This window comes from Helianthus annuus, chromosome 6 (assembly GCF_002127325.2).
Source record: "Helianthus annuus cultivar XRQ/B chromosome 6, HanXRQr2.0-SUNRISE, whole genome shotgun sequence".
In the NCBI taxonomy this organism is placed as follows: domain Eukaryota; kingdom Viridiplantae; phylum Streptophyta; class Magnoliopsida; order Asterales; family Asteraceae; genus Helianthus; species Helianthus annuus.
In genome coordinates this window covers 51,327,125-51,345,077 of record NC_035438.2, presented here as the reverse complement: position 1 = coordinate 51,345,077, position 17,953 = coordinate 51,327,125, and the positions used below count along the sequence as shown (strand labels likewise).

The following is a 17,953-nucleotide window of genomic DNA, read 5'->3' as shown; positions in this document are numbered from 1 at the left end:
AGAGAAAATGTTTACTTACATGATTTACTTAAAACCAAAACTTGCACACCATACTTCTAAAACTTGTAAGTTATGCTATGAAATCTGTATTTCAATTATTTCCTACTCCAGTTTTTTTATTTGGACCACAAAATTCAATGACCAACAACCCTAAAGTGTGACTTGTACTAGGTGCATTAAATAAAGTACCTTACAGAAACAAAACCTCACTAGATACACACTTAGCCACAAATACCTAACAAATCAGTCCCAATCCATGAACGAAGATTCAGATTATCAATAACTATTGTTCAGTGTTATCTCAGTATATATCTCAGATGCATTAGATAGCAGAGAAGGCTCACCTCAATTATTTCTATGAGCACACACCTAAAAGTAAATTCAGATTTATGAATTAAAGGACAACTACACTACTCACTTTGTGGTCTCTCATTAAAGTTTCAAAATTTCTTACCTAACAGTACATTTTTTAACCACACTGAGAGGGCCCACTTTCCAGTTTCCATTTCTACATAGCTGACATCATCAGCCAACTTCAAATTTAACCAAGTACTGTACATGTTACAAGTTACAACCCTCCATCTAATTTTTCAGGTGTGGGCTCAAACCATTAAATAGGCATATGAAAACAAATTGTATATTATAATATAATAAATGTTTAAACAACAAGTTTCAGAAGTTGTATATAAAATTATTATTATTATTATACATTGATTGCATTACCAAGCTTACATGGCTGTGCTAATCCTTCTGGAAATACGATAAGACCAGATCTGTATGTACAGAGAAGAGTTGTGTCTCTACGAAAAGCTGCTACACAGAATGAAACATGTTAGTAAGTTGTTAAAAAAATCTAGAAGAATCGACCAACGCACCTTCATAAAAGGTCGATCACGGCTAGGAAAGGAGTCGATGAAACTTTCCTTCAACAGCAAAGATACCTGCGGTACGGTTGAATTGTGTAAGATAAATAGAATATAATGTGTGCTTAAACCACTAGATGTTATTCATATGTCTACTTGTATTTTTCTCAAGCCAATCATACCATACCATAGCAAAACAATTTAAATATATACTTATATTTATGCCTGAGTAGAGAAAAAGAAAAACCTTATCGTCATTTGACTGAACATTTGTAATCGTGTGAGAACGTAGGTTAGAGCAAAGAGAGTCTAAGTAAGATCTTGTTTCTTGGAGAAATCCCTTTGCAGCTTCAACCTGTGTCCATAACAATCAAGTGGAATTTTATTTTCTGTTTATATTTGTTAAAGAGATCCCAGATATATACTACCTTACAAGATTACTTCATCGATTATGACATCAAAAAATTATCTACATCTGATAATATATTAATTAAGGTTAAGTGCAAAACTATACCTGCACCTCAGAGCAATCATAAACCTGTCTCCTTTTGCCTAGATAACTTTCTCCCACAAGCTGGGAGTGGTATGGACTTAAAGCCGTATATAATTCTCTTTGTCGGGGCAAATGTGGTAATGATGATGATTTCACCTAATCAATGAAAAAGAAAATTTAAAAAATATGATGTATTCATACTCGAGTTCTTGAGCATTAACATGAAGAACACTGAACACTGAAAATTGCATTTTACGTCCTTTAAGTTTGAGCCAAATTGCAGGTGTTGTCCTTTAACTAACGAAATTACACTGGATGTCCTTTATGTTGTTTTTCATCAAGCGGTGTCCTTTTGACCTAACCTAGTTAACTTTTTATGTTAATTCTTAACACGTGCCACTCACATGAGGGTATAATGGTCCATTTCACTTAATAACTACAAGATAATTAAATAAACATAATATATATTAACAACAAAATAAGAGAAAGTGACCATTATGCCCGCATGTGAGTAGCACGTGTTAAGAGTTAACAGAAAAAATTAATTGGGTTAGGGCAAAGGGACACCGTCTGATGAGAAACAGTAACATAAAGGACATCCAGTGTAACTTCGTTAGATAAAAGACAGTGCCTGCAATTTGGCTCAAACTTAAAGAACGTAAAATGCAATTTACTCTTAAAGTTTATGGTCAATATCAAAGAATAAAACTCTTACCTGGTTCTTGTTTGCATCAACAAAGATAACATTTGCTGTCTTGGACTGTACTTCAGCAGTTTTGTGCTTCACACCAACCTGGTCAACATAAAGTCAAAGAACCACGGATGCAATAACAAGCATAAAGCTTAATGATATCAACAATAGAGCATTAGAATAACTAGAATAAGTACTAGCTTGAGAAGTTACAATAAATGGAACAGGTGCATCCAGGAAGTCCAGCATGTCATTTGGCAATACCTAAAAATAACATGCATACACTTTTAAAGAATTGAACTTGAAGGCTGGGCATTATAAAGTATAAACCAAGAAACGTATATTTAATCTTGGATTTAGTACCGGCATCAAGAAGCTCTGCCAGTGGTAGGGGCGGATCAGAGGAATAATTGACAACACTGAAGCAGACAATATTCCCTGTAGATATAACAGATTTAAATATTTAGATATTTAAAAGATTGTTCATATCTGGTAAACATAGGTATGGTTTTGTGCATCTTTAAAGCTGGAAAGCAACTAGTAAGCTTAAAAAGGAGCACAAGCTAACAGATATTAGAATAAATAGCGAGGCACAGACCAAAAATCGGCTATAAAAAGAAAATAACTTGCATTCAGTGATAACATATGTACCAGATTAGAGCATAAGAATACAATTTGCTTCTCCAACAGAGCACCTGCAAATATTGTCAACACCTGTGGAAGATAAAAGATTATGTAATGCATCCAGCAAGTAATAAATTTGAATTAATGGGATAATATATACATGCTCAAGACGTAAGGAGCCACATAAGCATGCAATTGCCCATACTGACATAGCAGTTGCCTCCTCCTCAACTGCAAGTGCACTGTAAGCCTACATCAACATTTTTTAAAGCAGATAAGGGTAATAATTAACAATAAACATTTTATGGTCAATCTCTTATAACACGATAAAATGTTAAAAACTACCTCTGCAATTTCAAGATTTGTGTTGTGTGACACCAAATCAGAGCCAGCGTGTAAAACTGTTTCTTCGGGTCTGTGAAATTCCAAAGGATGAAGGTGCTCCAGAGGGTGGAACCTGATTGTTGAGCCTCTTTCAGGGATATGTAATCGGTAATACTCGCATATTATCTGCAAGGATCCGTGACTATTTGCCTGCACATATTACATAATTAGTCTATTGGCTTCTGTGTTAAGGAGAGTTTTTTAATGATGTAAATTATAAAAGATATGACACAATGTTTCGTTATATGTTTCATAAATACAGGCATACAGCAATAATGAAATAAAACAAAATATGAGAATAGAAAGAGGTGTCGATGGTAAGTTTTTGTTGATTAATTCGTAATAGAAGGGATGTGTATAAATACAGTGAAACGGATGAATACCATCAATTCCAAATGATTTGTGACACCATTATTGTGTTTATTATATCCAAAAATATGGAGAGAGAGAGAAAAGAGAATCTTGCAACACTTTTGAGTGCCCAAAAAGAACGTTAACGACTTAACGATATTAATAGAAGAAAATACCTTGGCCCAATCAAGAATCTCATCAAGTTCATTATCTTCTTGACTAGAGAAAGACGCCTCATCCATTTCTGCCAAATCAAGCTCACTCCTAATGTTTCTATCGTCACTTGGTGAGCCCTGTAAACTGCATCAAGCAATATCACCATAATGTTATAATTATTTAAAACCACTTCTTATATATTAAAATAACATTTCTTTGTATAGTATAGGCACGAACACCGATGCAAACATAAATAGATAATAGAATACCTTGAGGAAGATTCTGAGCTATCACAGTTTTGATAACGTAGAAGAGGCAAAATTGCATTTGGTATATGCCGTTGAGTTGGTTGGTTATTGTCAACTATATCACAAGCAGGACCCTCAACGAACTTCGGAATCGGTTCAGCAGCTAGAGATTCTTGTCTAGATGAGTCCGTTATTGTTGCATGATCTACCATACGGGATTGATCATCTGTGGCTGTATCGTTGATAGAATCGTGCCTGCTTAATTGAACGGTCTCAGTGGTTCCGTTCGGCATTCCTTGAGCTCCACTTTCAGCTGAATTACCGCATGTGTTGTTGTCTAAATATTCTTCATTGGCACACACAACAGGAGACTCAAGATCTAAGCCGATTACACTTTGTCTTAATCGTTCCAACCTTTCTTCAGTCGAGATGCTACAAAAAAATAACAATATCAATAATAAAATAATAACAATGATAGTATTATAGTAATAATTACCACATGCAGTAGTGTAGATGAAAAACAAAATGATTTTATCAGCTTATGTATGACAAACCTATTTAATACGCCAAAATGCAGATAAAAAAACGGAAGCCTTGAAAGAATGCAGTAACATCTGCGAGTTGTTAAAATACGGCGACTGGAAACTAGACGAGCAGGTCCTCCATCTGACATCATGGAAATTAATCTGGACGGTTTTTGCACTAATTCGTCAGCTACTAAACAGCAACCATACAGAATCGAATCATCAGCACCCTACATAGTCTTAAGCTTCAGAACTCAATTAAATGTAACGACATAACAAATAAGTCATATTTGATGTAGCACTTAATAGAAGCATGACATAAACTACAAAGAAACCATGACTATATAGGAGATACGACAGTGGTTGGTTTCGGTAATTATAATTTTTTCTATCCGTTTGGTAATTATACCGTAAAAACGTACAAAACAAAAGCCACATGGGCAAAGAAAACTTAATTGATACCAGATAAGAAAGGAAAAACTTCAAATATATTAGTAGACCGTCCAAAGATATAATAATTGCCAAAAGTATTCCAAAACTGACATAAACATTCCTAAAAGATAAATTGTAGGGGTTCATGGATCACCTGTAACCTAAATATGAAGGAGAGGTCACTTTGTTTAAGGTGTTCCTGCAAAATCATCACAACGTTAACCAATGACATGTCAAAAACGGTGTGCAAAAAAGCATTTATGAGTTTAGACAAAGATTATTCATTAGGTGAAATGAGATTTATCACTTTAACATGTACCTGTCCGAGAAGTATTTCATTGAGTTCACTCATAGATGGAGTTCTTTCAACAGCATTAACCTGCAATCACAAGTAGCAATATTTAATACACAAATTTCGATAAACCGAGACAAACATAAAAAACATGAGAAAACAAACACATCACTCAAAGTCAGCAGAAGAAATACAAACGCTTCAGGTTCCTTAGTTTGAAATGGTAATATGGCAATACTAAATCAATGAAATAGACATCAGATACCACAATTGTTTCGAGTAAAAACACAAACTAATATTGCCCAACCTCCACTCCACTAGGAAAGCAGAATGAAAGGAGATCCCGGTACTTTAAAGGCAGCTGTTTATCCGGAGGGTACACAAACAGAACCTGTAAGGACAGTTTAAAAATAAGATCAAATATTCCAGATTAACGAGACCAAGTTAACATGTTCCCGTCCATTATTAATCTTAACACGTTTTGTGGGGGTGTAGGGTAGCACCTGAGGCTCAAGATTTGCAACTGCCAAAGTTGACTGATGTTGACCATTAGTTGCATTCTGCAGCCTTCCTGAACCTAACTGAATATCAGAGTTAGGATGAAGTCCAACTACTACCATGCTCTCGAAAAGCCTTGACGGTTCTTTCAATATCCTGCGATGCTGAAATCTTTTTGAAATTGTAAACAATTATGATGGAAGGATGAAAAAATCAGGAAGCAATAAACTTTAAATGTAAACGAGTTACTGATCATAAACAGCATAACAGAACCGCATCATAGAGTAAGCAACAGGAGTTCTTTATCAAAATAAAACTGCTCAAACACAGAAACGGAAACATACCAGGGCCTGCAAATGGAAGCTAGCCCACTGACGCTTTTGGGAGGTTAATACTTCCGGATTGTAGGAACTTTTCTCTTCAGTAGTCTGTGATAAGCCTTTCAGTACCCGAAAAAATTGATCCTGAAGCTTTTGAAGATGGCCACCACTGTCCTCTTTTGACGAGTATACAGCTCTGGCAATCTCTTCTGTTGTCTGCAAGATAAACGAAGCACCCCAACCCGGGCTACCTGAACCATCATTCTTTTCCATGACCGCAACTCCCCTCTGTCAAACAAACAAAAAAAAAATTGCTTCTATCATAATTTGATCCCGTATATCTACATAATCTATAACTAATCATAGTCTGTATGTTTGTTAACACTTAGAAGCAAACATAAAACAGTCGCACACACAAACCAACTTTTGTTTACCTATAAGTATTCCTAAAATTCTATGCAGTTAATGCGGTAAAATATCGGATATCAGTCAAGGACGGATATTTGAGATATAGGTTATCTCGGTGGGATATCGGTAATTATAATATAATGCAGAATTTATATATCTATAGCAATTTAAAACTAATAATTCAGTGATATATCGGTCAAATATCGGTGATATATCAATTATCTCGGTGATATAACGGTCAATATCGCCGATAATATCGGTACCGATATTTGACACCGATATGTTACTAGGGGACCGATATATCACCGATATTAACTGCATAGCTAAAATTACAACTCATCCAATTTAAACAACTTCATCTCCTACAAAAACACCTTTTCACTAATTCTCACCTAAACCCTAACACTAGTGTCCAAATATCTAAACTCATATAACCATTAGTCTTATTCTACTACAATCAATCATATAAATAATAATAGTTGTTCTTACGACGTCCTCTGAAGCAGTTAACAATACCATACCATGAGATTGCCCTATAAACCTATGAATTTACGAGATAGTTGAGCTATAACATACGATGTTTCTAACGAAAAAACGTTACGCGTTAATTAACATTCAGATTAAACGTTAAAGCTACAAAAACTTAACTAAAAACAACGAACACGTCATCAAAGTTCGAATTTACGCAAGCGATTGCAGAGTGAAGGAACGCACTTACTGTAGATCCGATTTGTTTGTGATGGATATGTGAGTGAGGTGCAGAGAAAGTGATAACGGTTTTTTCAGGCGGCCATAGCTAGGGAGAATGAAGCTCTGTGTTTTTTGCAGTCAGGAAGACGACGATCAACAACAAAACAAAAACAAAAAACTACACTATACGCAATTATGCTGTGTTCCAGAGATCCACTTAACAGGGGGAGGGGAGGGGAGGGGAGAGAAAATGGGGCTTTTTTTGCCTGATAATAGTCTTTCCAATTTGGAAAGACATGGAGGGGAGGGGAGGGATGGGGAGGGATTTTTAACTCGGGAACAGACCCTTAAAGTAATTTAATAATACTTGCCATTAAAGTATTTTAATTTAATTTAATATTATTATTAGCAAAGTATTTTTATAATAATAATAATAATATTATTATTAGCAAATTTTGTTTGACAAATTAAGAAAAAAAAGGATATGTAGAATCAGTTTTTATGTTTATACTATAAGTGACAGGTATGGTTTTCAATTCATATAATACAAGTAAACCTGATATATAATAATGACATGTTTTTATAATTGATCTTTGTGGACGACGAGACCTAAGACCATGTATAGTGGGGCGTGATTTTTAAAAAAAATTGAAAAATAACGCCCTAAAACGCCCCCACTACCACTACATGGGGCGTTTTATTGCAAAAATTTTGAAAAAAAATGGTTTCGGCGTTTTCTTCAAAACGCCCACACTACAAATTGTGTAGCCACTTTTGATTGAATGGGCCAATGGAAAGGGAACAAGTGTAGCCACTTTTGATTTCTTTTTTTTTATGATTGAATGGGCATTATGGGGCATTATACCCACTACACCACTTTTGCTATAATGCCCCCTTGCTGACTAGGACGCCACGTGTCGTATAATGCCCCATGGTGGGGGCATTATAAGGTTCTACCACTACACATGGTCTAAGAGCTTCTCTAATATATGTAGTTTTTACTTTTTAGGTAAGAGAGTATGAGGTGGAGTTGAGAGTAGTTAAACGAAATTATGAGATGGACTAATGAGTGATAAGAAAGAATGATACTTTTAAACGAGATGAATAGAAAAGATGATAGAGAATAACGAGCTAAACACGAGAACATAGAAATATATCAAACATGTTACATTAATCAATAAGAAATATGACTGTTTCGTGTTACATTAATATCATGGTAAATGGCATTTGGCCTAATGTGTAATAATCAGACTAAATATATAATCATAAAATTGTGTATAGTGAATGACAAAACTATTATCAAATATAAATATATAAGAAGTATAAAATAAAATGATTTACCATTAAAAGTTTTTATTCCTGTTTTTTTTTTTCGCTAATGTTACTCCTTTATATTAATAATCCTAAATTATTTTTCCTTGTCTAAATTTGAACCTGAAATGTTCCATTTAAAAGACACATACCTCTAATCGTGTTAAAAGTTATTATTCCTATTAAGCTTTTTAAATGTGCTTGTAAATCCTTGTGTGTCTTTGACACAATCAGAAGGAAATAAATAAAAGTAAATAAATTATTGAAAGGTGAAAAAGTTGAAAAGAAAGAAAAAGAATTGGTGATCTATTCTTGATAACGAGTAAAAAGGTCAGGCACGCATGCCTCCAATGTACTATCGATTGAAGCATTACTACTCATTAAATTAAAGTCAAGTTGAATCTTATTTAAATATTTAATTTAGTTTATCTTAAAAAGAGTTAACCGGCTTTTATGTCAATAAAAATGTTTAAACAATCATCAAGCATATATGAATATTTCTTGTAATGATTATTAATTAAACAGTGATCAAATATTTGTATATACAACAAACAAAAAGTTATATATAAAAGTATAAAGTTTAGGAGTTAAAAAATACTAATAGTTAATTAATTATAACAATTAATTGTTAACACTTGCTTTAGTTATTAACTTAATCACAAAAAGTATTACATATTCCTTTAATATGTTTGGATATAATGTATCGCAGTGACGAAACCAGAATTTTTACACCCTCGCCCATTTAATATTTTTGTTACTAATCCATGTACCATAACTCCATGAGCATAAAAAGCATTGTTAATTTAAATTTTCTTTTATTCTCAGGTTGATGTGAACCGCCCATTTTATTATTATTCACATGATTTAATATACGATTTGATACTATACATATTCTAAAAGTATGGATTGGTGAGAAACTATTTATAAACAAGTTAAATCTAATAAATTAAAAAATTATAAAATATATAAAGTGATAAAATATCAAGTTATTAAAAGAAAACAATAAATCTTAAATAAACTAAATGATACTATACATATTCTAAAAGTATGGATTGGTGAGAAACTATTTATAAACAAGTTAAATCAAATAAATTAAAAAATTATAAAATATATAAAGTGATAAAATATCAATTTATTAAAAGAAAACAATCAATAAATCTTAAATAAACTAAAATGATAAACAGAAAAGTAATAGACTAATTAAATCAATAAAAAACATAGTCATTATTACTATATATTATTAAACGAATTAAAATAAACTAGAACTAAGACCCGCTGCAATACGGCGGGGATTCTTTAGTTATAACTAAGTCGATCTAGGACTCGCACGTTATGTTAAACACGACGCACAGTGCGTAAATATTGAATGGATTAGTCCAAACGTTATATGATGCATTAACCATATGAAAACACACATTTCGACGTATACAGTTTAACTCAGTGTAACCAGTATAAGCATTGTGATTGGATCAAACGTAAAGTAAATGGAATTCATATCGAACAATCATAACGTATTATATGTGACCCAACTTATACAAAGAAAACATAACAGGTATGAAGGAAAATATGCACATGTAATCCAAAGGGATTAATTAGAACTTTCGAAAAAAAGGGAGAAAAAGAAACCATAATTTGACTCCACTGGTTCGAAACAAATTTTACGAAACATACACAAAACAAACACGAAAACATATTATATTTGACCTGAATTATTTCCCAAAAAATTTTACGTCGAAATGTAGAACAACTTGAATTTATACGAAAACGTACATAGAAATATGCACGTAAAAATAGTTTCTTTAAACGTAAACGTATTATATTTGACCTGACTCGTCTATAAAAAAAAGTTTACGTCGGAATGTAGAAGAAATCATATTTACAGATACCCGTACATAAAATATGCACGTAAAAAATAGTTTTTAAGTAAAGGAAGTATAGGGGTAAACCGAAACAAAAAAATTAGTAAAAAATTTAATAGGTTAAAAACGTTCGTAAAACCGTGCCAAGTAGCACCAATGCCACAACCACATCGACTCTCAACATCGTAAAAATAAAATAGATAAAATGGTAAAAATTACACTGGACGAAAAGCAGACTAAAATCGTTGGACCACGCACACCCACTACAGTGTCTTAATGCGAAGAAATTAACCAGAAACGTAAAACGTAGAAAATAATAACATAGTCGATCTACGACCCGCCCCTTGCGACGAGCTTTTCAAAAGGGGAAAAATGGACGCGTTGCGATGAGTCTGTCAAATATGAAAAATATAGCAAAAACGTTGAACCTCACATGCATGCTACGACATGTTAACTCGCAAAATTTAGAACGAAACGTAAAACGAAAGACTTGCGAAAGATAAAAAGTATGGGGGACGAAAGTTGTAAATAATAAAGTGTTGTATTAAATTATAAAAGATGAAAAACTTTGGGTTAAAAGTAAAAAAAATGAAAAAGGATTAAAATGTAAAATATGAAATATTTAGGTTAAAAGTGAAAATCAAGTTTTTTTTTTTTTTTTTTTTTTTTTTTTTTTTTTGAAACACTCTCCAAACACAAGGTATAACTCTTGATGCATATATAGCTTGCTTATTTATATATGGAATATACGGAGTAATAGTGATTTTAATATTATAATAATATATAGTTTTTTTAATACTTTTATTATTTTAATATTATAATAATAGTTATTTATTTATATACTATTATTTTGCAACACATGTGTGCATTTATAAGTTGTACATGTTGCTTTAGTGGTTTCATATTCTAATTTATTTATTTATATACTATTATTTAGCAACAAGTGTGTGCATTTATAAGTTGTACATGTTGCTTAAACACGGCGCAACATGCGTGTGTGGTTAAACGTTTTTACGTCGTCTATTTCTTCCCGTTTGACAGTTTCGTCGTAACGCTCGGGTCCTATATCGACTTAGTTATTTTTTTATATGTTTTACGTTTTGGTTTAATTTCTTCGTATTAACACGCTCCAACTTTAGTGTTAGTGGTCGCTGGTAGTAGTGTGTCATTGGCGTTCGCCCCCGCCGCAACGCGGGATTGCTTAATACTAGTTTTCTTTACTTTTTAACTTTATTTTTTTTTTAATATCAGGGGTTGGGATAAGCTTGGTGTCAACCGGTATCGAACCAGTTCTGGTATCGAAAATACCGGTACGGTCCTGTTCGGTATCAGTACATGAAGGTAAAAACCGGCACTAATACAGAAAACGCCAAAAGTTGGTGCCGAATTGATATTGGAAATCTTTTGGTTTGGGAAATTCAGTGCGGCTACCCGATACCGTTTGCTCATCCCTGATCACGGTTACCGTACGAACAACGGTATCGTACAACTTTTTTTGTTGATTTTCTTCAACTTTTAATTTTTTCTTTTTTAGTTTTAGGGGTAGGGATGAGCTCGGTGCCAACCGATACAGAATCGGTACTGATACCGAAAATACTGGTTACGTTACCGGTATATGAAGGTAAAAAACGGTAGTGAACCGGTACCAGGAACGCCAAAAGTCGGTACCAAATTGGTACTTAAAATCTTTCGGTTCGGCAAATTTGGTACCGGTACCCAGAACAATTTGCTCATCTCTGACCACGGGTTTCATACGAACAACATCGTTACCATACAATTTTTTTGGTTGATTTTCTTTCGGATATCTTTTAGTGTTTTTTCTACATTTTCTTTTTATTCTTGTCAGCAGTTCTGTTCGCAAAACGCTCGTAGCGATTTCAAAACACATGTAAACACAGACTAAATAACAAAAGAAATTCGCCGCAACGCGGCGAACCTATTTAAACCTAGTTTACTTTAATAGAATAAACTAATATAAATTAAATCAATTAATTAATTTATACAAAGATTATACATTGTTTCATATTATGCTAACTAGCGATTTTACTCCGCGCTTCGCGGCGGAATTTCGGTCGGTATCTGTTGGATTCATTACGGTACAAACCTTCCGTACAGTAATCGAAAGAAAAAACCTTACATCGATTGAAAACAATAATAAAATTTCGAAAACCTTACATCGATCGAAAACAATAAAAACTAATATCGATACCGGTACTGAAGTTGTTCTTTATGTTCTATGTTTATTTTCCTCAATGCCACATAAACTTTATTGAAAACGACTATTAAGCCATTATCAGTGCCAATATTTTTTTTGTTTTTTCTTTCGGTAAATAAGATCATATCGCTAGTATAACGTACCGAACCGAACATTGGCACCGGTATGTATTAATTTTCATGGTTTTTTACCGGAGTGAACCAAACGAACTACATCGGTTCCATACTGGTATTTATTTTTTTACTGTTTTTTTATAATCTGATATCGTGTCACTAGCATATTGTACCAAACAACATCAATAATGATGCCTGTATTATTTTTTATGGTTTCTGGTTTCAAAAATTGTTCGTTTATATAACTTTGTATATGAGGATAAATGGATATTATTACCAGTACTGTGACAATTGGAACCGGCCGATACCGTTCGAACAATGTCGGTGTCGGTCCTAGGTGTTCGTTTTTATAGTTTTCTGTCGATGTAAAACACGTGTTAATTTCTATACTGAATGCATGAATCGTACCGAACAAATACCGATCAAATACTCGTGGTAACGCACCATTTCAATGTGTGGACAATAACTGGAATGCTAATAGAATAATAAACATAGATACAATTTTTTTTAAATTAAGAACGTAAGTTATTACTAAAAAAATATGTTGCATGCTAAATAAAATACTAACTACTATTAAAAAAGTGAAAAAAAAACAAATACCTAAGAATCATCTATTAGTATTTATAACTAAAAATCAAATAATTAATAAATAAAAGATTACTAAAAATAAAAACAAATACCTATAAAATTTGAGTTACTATTCATGAGTTACTATTCATGATAACTTTGTAATCATATGTATAATGGTCAAGATGTGTTGTCAATATCAAATATCAACAAGTCAATATTGAAACAATGAATATTGAATTGACCAGATCGGCTTAACAAAAACATGTCACGCTAATTATTATTATTATTATTATTATTATTATTATTATTATTCAACAGCGACTATTTCATCAAGAGAACAAAATAGTACAACGGAGCCAGTAAGAAACTGGAAGTCTCAAACGTGAAAAATAAAAATTACAAAACAATATATCGGATATTAAAATAACGTCATCTCTCCCAGTCTAAGCCGTTGTAAGACGTTCTATTCTTCAGCCATAGGAAGGTGTCTTCCTTAACTGCATCGACCACACGTGAGACCGAAAAAGTAGTGTCTTCAAAAAATTTCTCGTTACGAGCCTTCCAAATTCTCGGTAACGTGCCATACACAATAGACTCCATAACTTTCCTCCTCCATTTTATAAACCCTTTAAAACTCTCCAACTTTGACATAATATCCTGAAATGACGAAACGTTTTCTATCACAGGGGTCTTCGTCCAAACGCTGCAATCGCGCGGGTCAAAACACACTCGACCATCAAGTGATTCACCGATTCATCCGGATGCCCGCATAACACACGAGACGCGTCCCCGATAGGAATACCCCTTCGTATGAGCGTTGTTTTCGCAGTGATAGAATCCATCGCAAGCTTCCGGATGGAAAAAAGGACTTTTTGAGGCACCATATTTGTTCCATTTGAAGCCTGCCACATTGGGCCAAGTATAAAAAACCTCATTCTAACAAACAAAAAAATATCAAAGAACCCTATTTTCTTTTTCTGTTCAATATTCCTTCTCTTTAACAATATATATATATATATTAGCAGTGGCATATAGCCAGCCTAGTAGGAAATGTTTGGAATGAAGTTATCTTCATTCTACTACCTTAACTTCAACTATATTGATAAGAGTAACTTCATCTATTTTGATAAAAACAAGTTTGTAACACCTCGGAAATTTTTATCGAATCCTATGGCAACACGTGTTTGATCAACTCTCAAATATGCCTAATAATTTGGACGAGAGGGTCTAATTGTGTAAAATAGTGGAAGAATGGATATGGAGGGACTAAATATGTCAACATGCCAATTTTTGGCCTCTAAGTGACCCTTACAGACCGCAAGGTCTAATGCCTTACGGACCATAAGGTTAATAAATTATTGTTACTGGCAAGCGGTTATGGACCGTAAGCCATTAGAGTTTACGGACCGTAAGCTATCTAAAATCCATGTGCGCTGAGGTCCTTACGGACCGTAAGCACTGAACCTTTACGGTCCGTATGAGACCTTGCTAGCAGTTTACACTTGCAGACCAAGGCAGTCCGCATTCATGCCACATCTCTCGTATTTTGCCACTCTTGTGCAGCTTGTAACACCTCATTGAACACCTGCAAACATCCTAGAACACTCCTTAACACTTGGATTAATCTTATAACACTTCTACAACTATAAATAGCCTCCTTGTGCACCCTCATTCTTTGCTTATTCACTCATCCTCTTCTCTACTCGCTCTTTCTGGAGATTTCTTCTCTTTAAAGGCCTCCTCTGAGTTCAAGCTTCATCCTAGAACACTAGTGAGTGTTCCTTCTTAGCTCATTTCTTTTATTAGGCTAAGCAATTAGCCGAAAGTCAAGCAAATTGACTTTTGCTTTGACTTTCGGTTATGACCATTATAGTGCAGCCATTGTTCGAATTGAACATGGATGCGTGATCGTAATAAGGTAGGTGATAATCCCCTATGAGGGCACCTCCTGAAGATCATGTTAAGTTAAAACGCAGTTTTTCGGAAAACATATAAAATGAACTTATAAATGTTTAAACATATATTTTTGACATTATATCAGTAAGTATAACATATTAGAACATGTCTAAGCATGTTCAACCTGTCACACCCCAACTGATGGCGGAAACATCGGGGCGCGGCACTGAGCGAAACAGATTGTTCAAAGAAATTCCATTACGAATAAATTACCAAATAGTTTTAATATTAGGTCCCATACCATAACCCATAAGATAATCTAGTTATTACAGACATAGATATTCTTCAAACAAAACAAGTTCCGACAACTCAGATTTAAATAAAAATAAATTGTCTTTGTTTCTAGACTCTCAACCCTACTCGATTCCACGAAAAGCAAGCAAAGCATCCTAGCAGATAGCATCCTAAACACCTGTCGCATATGTTAAAATAGAGGTCAATACACATGGTGTAAAGGTGAGCATACAAGTTTAATAGATACAATATAGTTCGAAATCGTTTACGCATAACCAACATGTAACATGTATAAAGTGAAGGCAAGTAGGTTATCGACAGAAAAATATGCACAAACGTGACTGCGAGTTGTAGAATACGCAACACATATCCCCACTGGGACACGTGAAGTAAAGCCCTTAACAACCCCTGTCCACGACAGGTGCTGAGTCCAAACTATAGTACTATCGTTGCTAAGGTGTCAGGCAACAATCACTGTGTTAACATAACATACAAGCATTCATCGAATAACATGTAGAATGCAATAACGGTTAGCGTATAAATAGTGTTTGCGTTGTGTGTCGATTGTGATTTGAATATAGATAACGTATGTAACACCCAAAAGTGCATAAAGCAAGAAGGGATCGAGTATACTCACAGATCGTGCTTAACAAGTAAACACTATCTTGGATTGAAGGGAGCGCTGGAACAGATTAGCCTGAATAGTTAACGATAGCATAAACGATAAGCGGCACGTAAAACGGTGCAAAAGGATGATAAGTGTCGGATGGCCATCCGATCAGATGGCCATCCGATCAGATGGCCAGTCGTTCGGATGACAATCCGTTCGGATGGTCATCCGATCGGATGGCCATTCGATTGGATTGTCATCTCGTTTGGTGAGGATGTGTTTGTGTATGATGGTTTGTACTTTGAAGTTTTCGTTGTAGCATTTTGGAAACAGAGAAGTATCTCTACCTTTCAGGCCGGTCGACTGAACGACGGTTCGATCGAGTGACGATCCGTTCGGCGAGGCATTTCTCAGAGAACAAGTTCACAGCAGTGTTGTCACTCGATCGGTGGTCTACCGATCGGGTGGCAATCCATTGGAACTGATAAGGCATTGAACATATTGAAAATTGTTTAAGTGTTGAAGTCAAAACATCACATGGTCAGATGGTAGTTCGATCGGAATCCGTTCGATGTTCAAAACCTCTGAAAAGTTGAAAACTCAGTTTGAGCATAGGACCATGTGCCAGCCGATCGGGTGGCTGTCCGATCGGATGGCAATCCGATCGGATGGCAATCCGTCCTAGCGACCTAATCGTCTTGACACTTGGTAATTTTGATAGTTTGCAATCTGGTCGAGACAATGTAATACGTGCTAAACAACAGAACCTCGTCATGTCCCTAGTGACCCGATCGAACATGAATCACCCAGATCCGACCCGTTCACTGGTTCGTGACGGTTGTTCATGTTTAATCCGGAATCGGTTGTCTCTTCGGTAGAATCCAGATCTTGAACCAACACATCACTAAGAAGGAGTAGAAGATCAGAACAAGCTCTGATTCTATCGGTTTTGAGTGCATTGAGTGTAAAAGGAGTTGAAAGAAAGTCAGAAAAACCATCTTTCAATCCCTTTCACCATGAATATGTTCAGATCTATGCAAGATCTTTGTTTATTCATGTGGAAATAGTCCAGATCTAAGTTGTTCTCGGTGGATTGAAGCCAAAACATGAAGTTAATAAGAACCCCATGATGACATCATCCTAGAACACCTCAAATCTAGTGATTTCACGGTTAAAAGTTAAGATTCAAAAGATAGAAAGGTGTAAGAGTGCGTGTAGATCCAGAAAGTACAAGATTTAGGTTGAAACTTACAAGAATCGCGAGAAATCGAGAGAAAGAAGCTTGAGAGCGGCTGGGTCGAGTAAGAGGAGCTGTCACATCATAATGATGTGACAGGAGGGTACTTATAGTGTTTCCCAAAAAGGAAGGTGCAGTGGATCGAGTGGGTCACCGATCGGATGGCTGTCCGATCGGGTGGCAATCCGATCGGATGGCAATCCGATCGGTTGACCATCCGATCGAGCAGTCACTCGATCGAGTGGCTCCGACGACTGAGTTTCGGCGTTTAGTTTCGTGCGTTGAGTTTTGCGATGCGACAGAATTTCCCATTAATCCCAACTACTATATCTAACATACAATCATCCTAAATAGCTTGCGTTTAGCGTTTGCGATCCGATTGCGATTGAGTTGCGATTGCGTTTCGATTAATCACCACAACATAAACATAAATAAACATGCACAAGTAACTGTTAGGACCGGTTTGACTCCGAAACGATTGCGTATGACACGTTCGACGTGCGGAAACCGTGAACGTGAATAACCGAAACACACGAGACGTACTATTAACGTGATTCTTTGATAGATCTGAAAAGATACAAGAACCGTGAATCACCTTTTGCCTTTCTCTCTCTACTTTCTCTCTCTAGCTTCTCTCTCTAACCTCTAAGCTCCAAAGATCAAAATGGCAAAAGTCCTAAATGAGAACCCTAAAGGTTCTATTTATAGGCCAAAGGTGATAAGGAATCTTTCCTTATTTACAATAATGCCACCTTGCCTTTAGTAACAAGATATTACATTGTAAACACTATAGTTCTTCTGTTTCAGCTACGAACTGAGATGACGAAGGCGATAGACATTAATGTACCAACAGACTCCCCCTTGGATATTGCCG

The 17,953-nt window shown here is 34.9% G+C and overlaps 1 protein-coding gene across 5 annotated transcripts; it reads right to left on the bottom strand.

The window, feature by feature from the left end:
- Positions 1–623: 623 nt before the first annotated feature.
- LOC110865442 lies at positions 624–7,181 on the bottom strand. 5 transcript variants are annotated; one of them, XM_022114684.2, is made up of 19 exons: positions 6,999–7,178; positions 5,901–6,164; positions 5,562–5,720; positions 5,366–5,449; positions 5,086–5,145; positions 4,921–4,965; positions 4,365–4,564; positions 3,832–4,242; positions 3,583–3,706; positions 3,017–3,205; positions 2,832–2,921; positions 2,699–2,761; positions 2,411–2,485; positions 2,261–2,311; positions 2,072–2,149; positions 1,378–1,512; positions 1,111–1,218; positions 876–941; positions 624–810 (listed from the first exon to the last, which is right to left on the bottom strand). In XM_022114684.2, the coding sequence occupies exons 2-19, from the start codon at positions 6,147–6,149 to the stop codon at positions 742–744; spliced, it is 2,256 nt and encodes a 751-aa protein (XP_021970376.1). In that variant the 5' UTR covers positions 6,150–6,164; positions 6,999–7,178; the 3' UTR covers positions 624–741. The 5 variants fall into 5 exon arrangements, with proteins under 5 accessions (XP_021970376.1, XP_021970377.1, XP_035830637.1 ...); XM_022114685.2 differs by having other exon boundaries at positions 5,901–6,162; positions 7,003–7,178; XM_035974744.1 differs by having other exon boundaries at positions 5,562–5,712; positions 5,901–6,162; positions 7,003–7,177.
- Between the last annotated feature and the right edge of the window lie 10,772 nt (positions 7,182–17,953).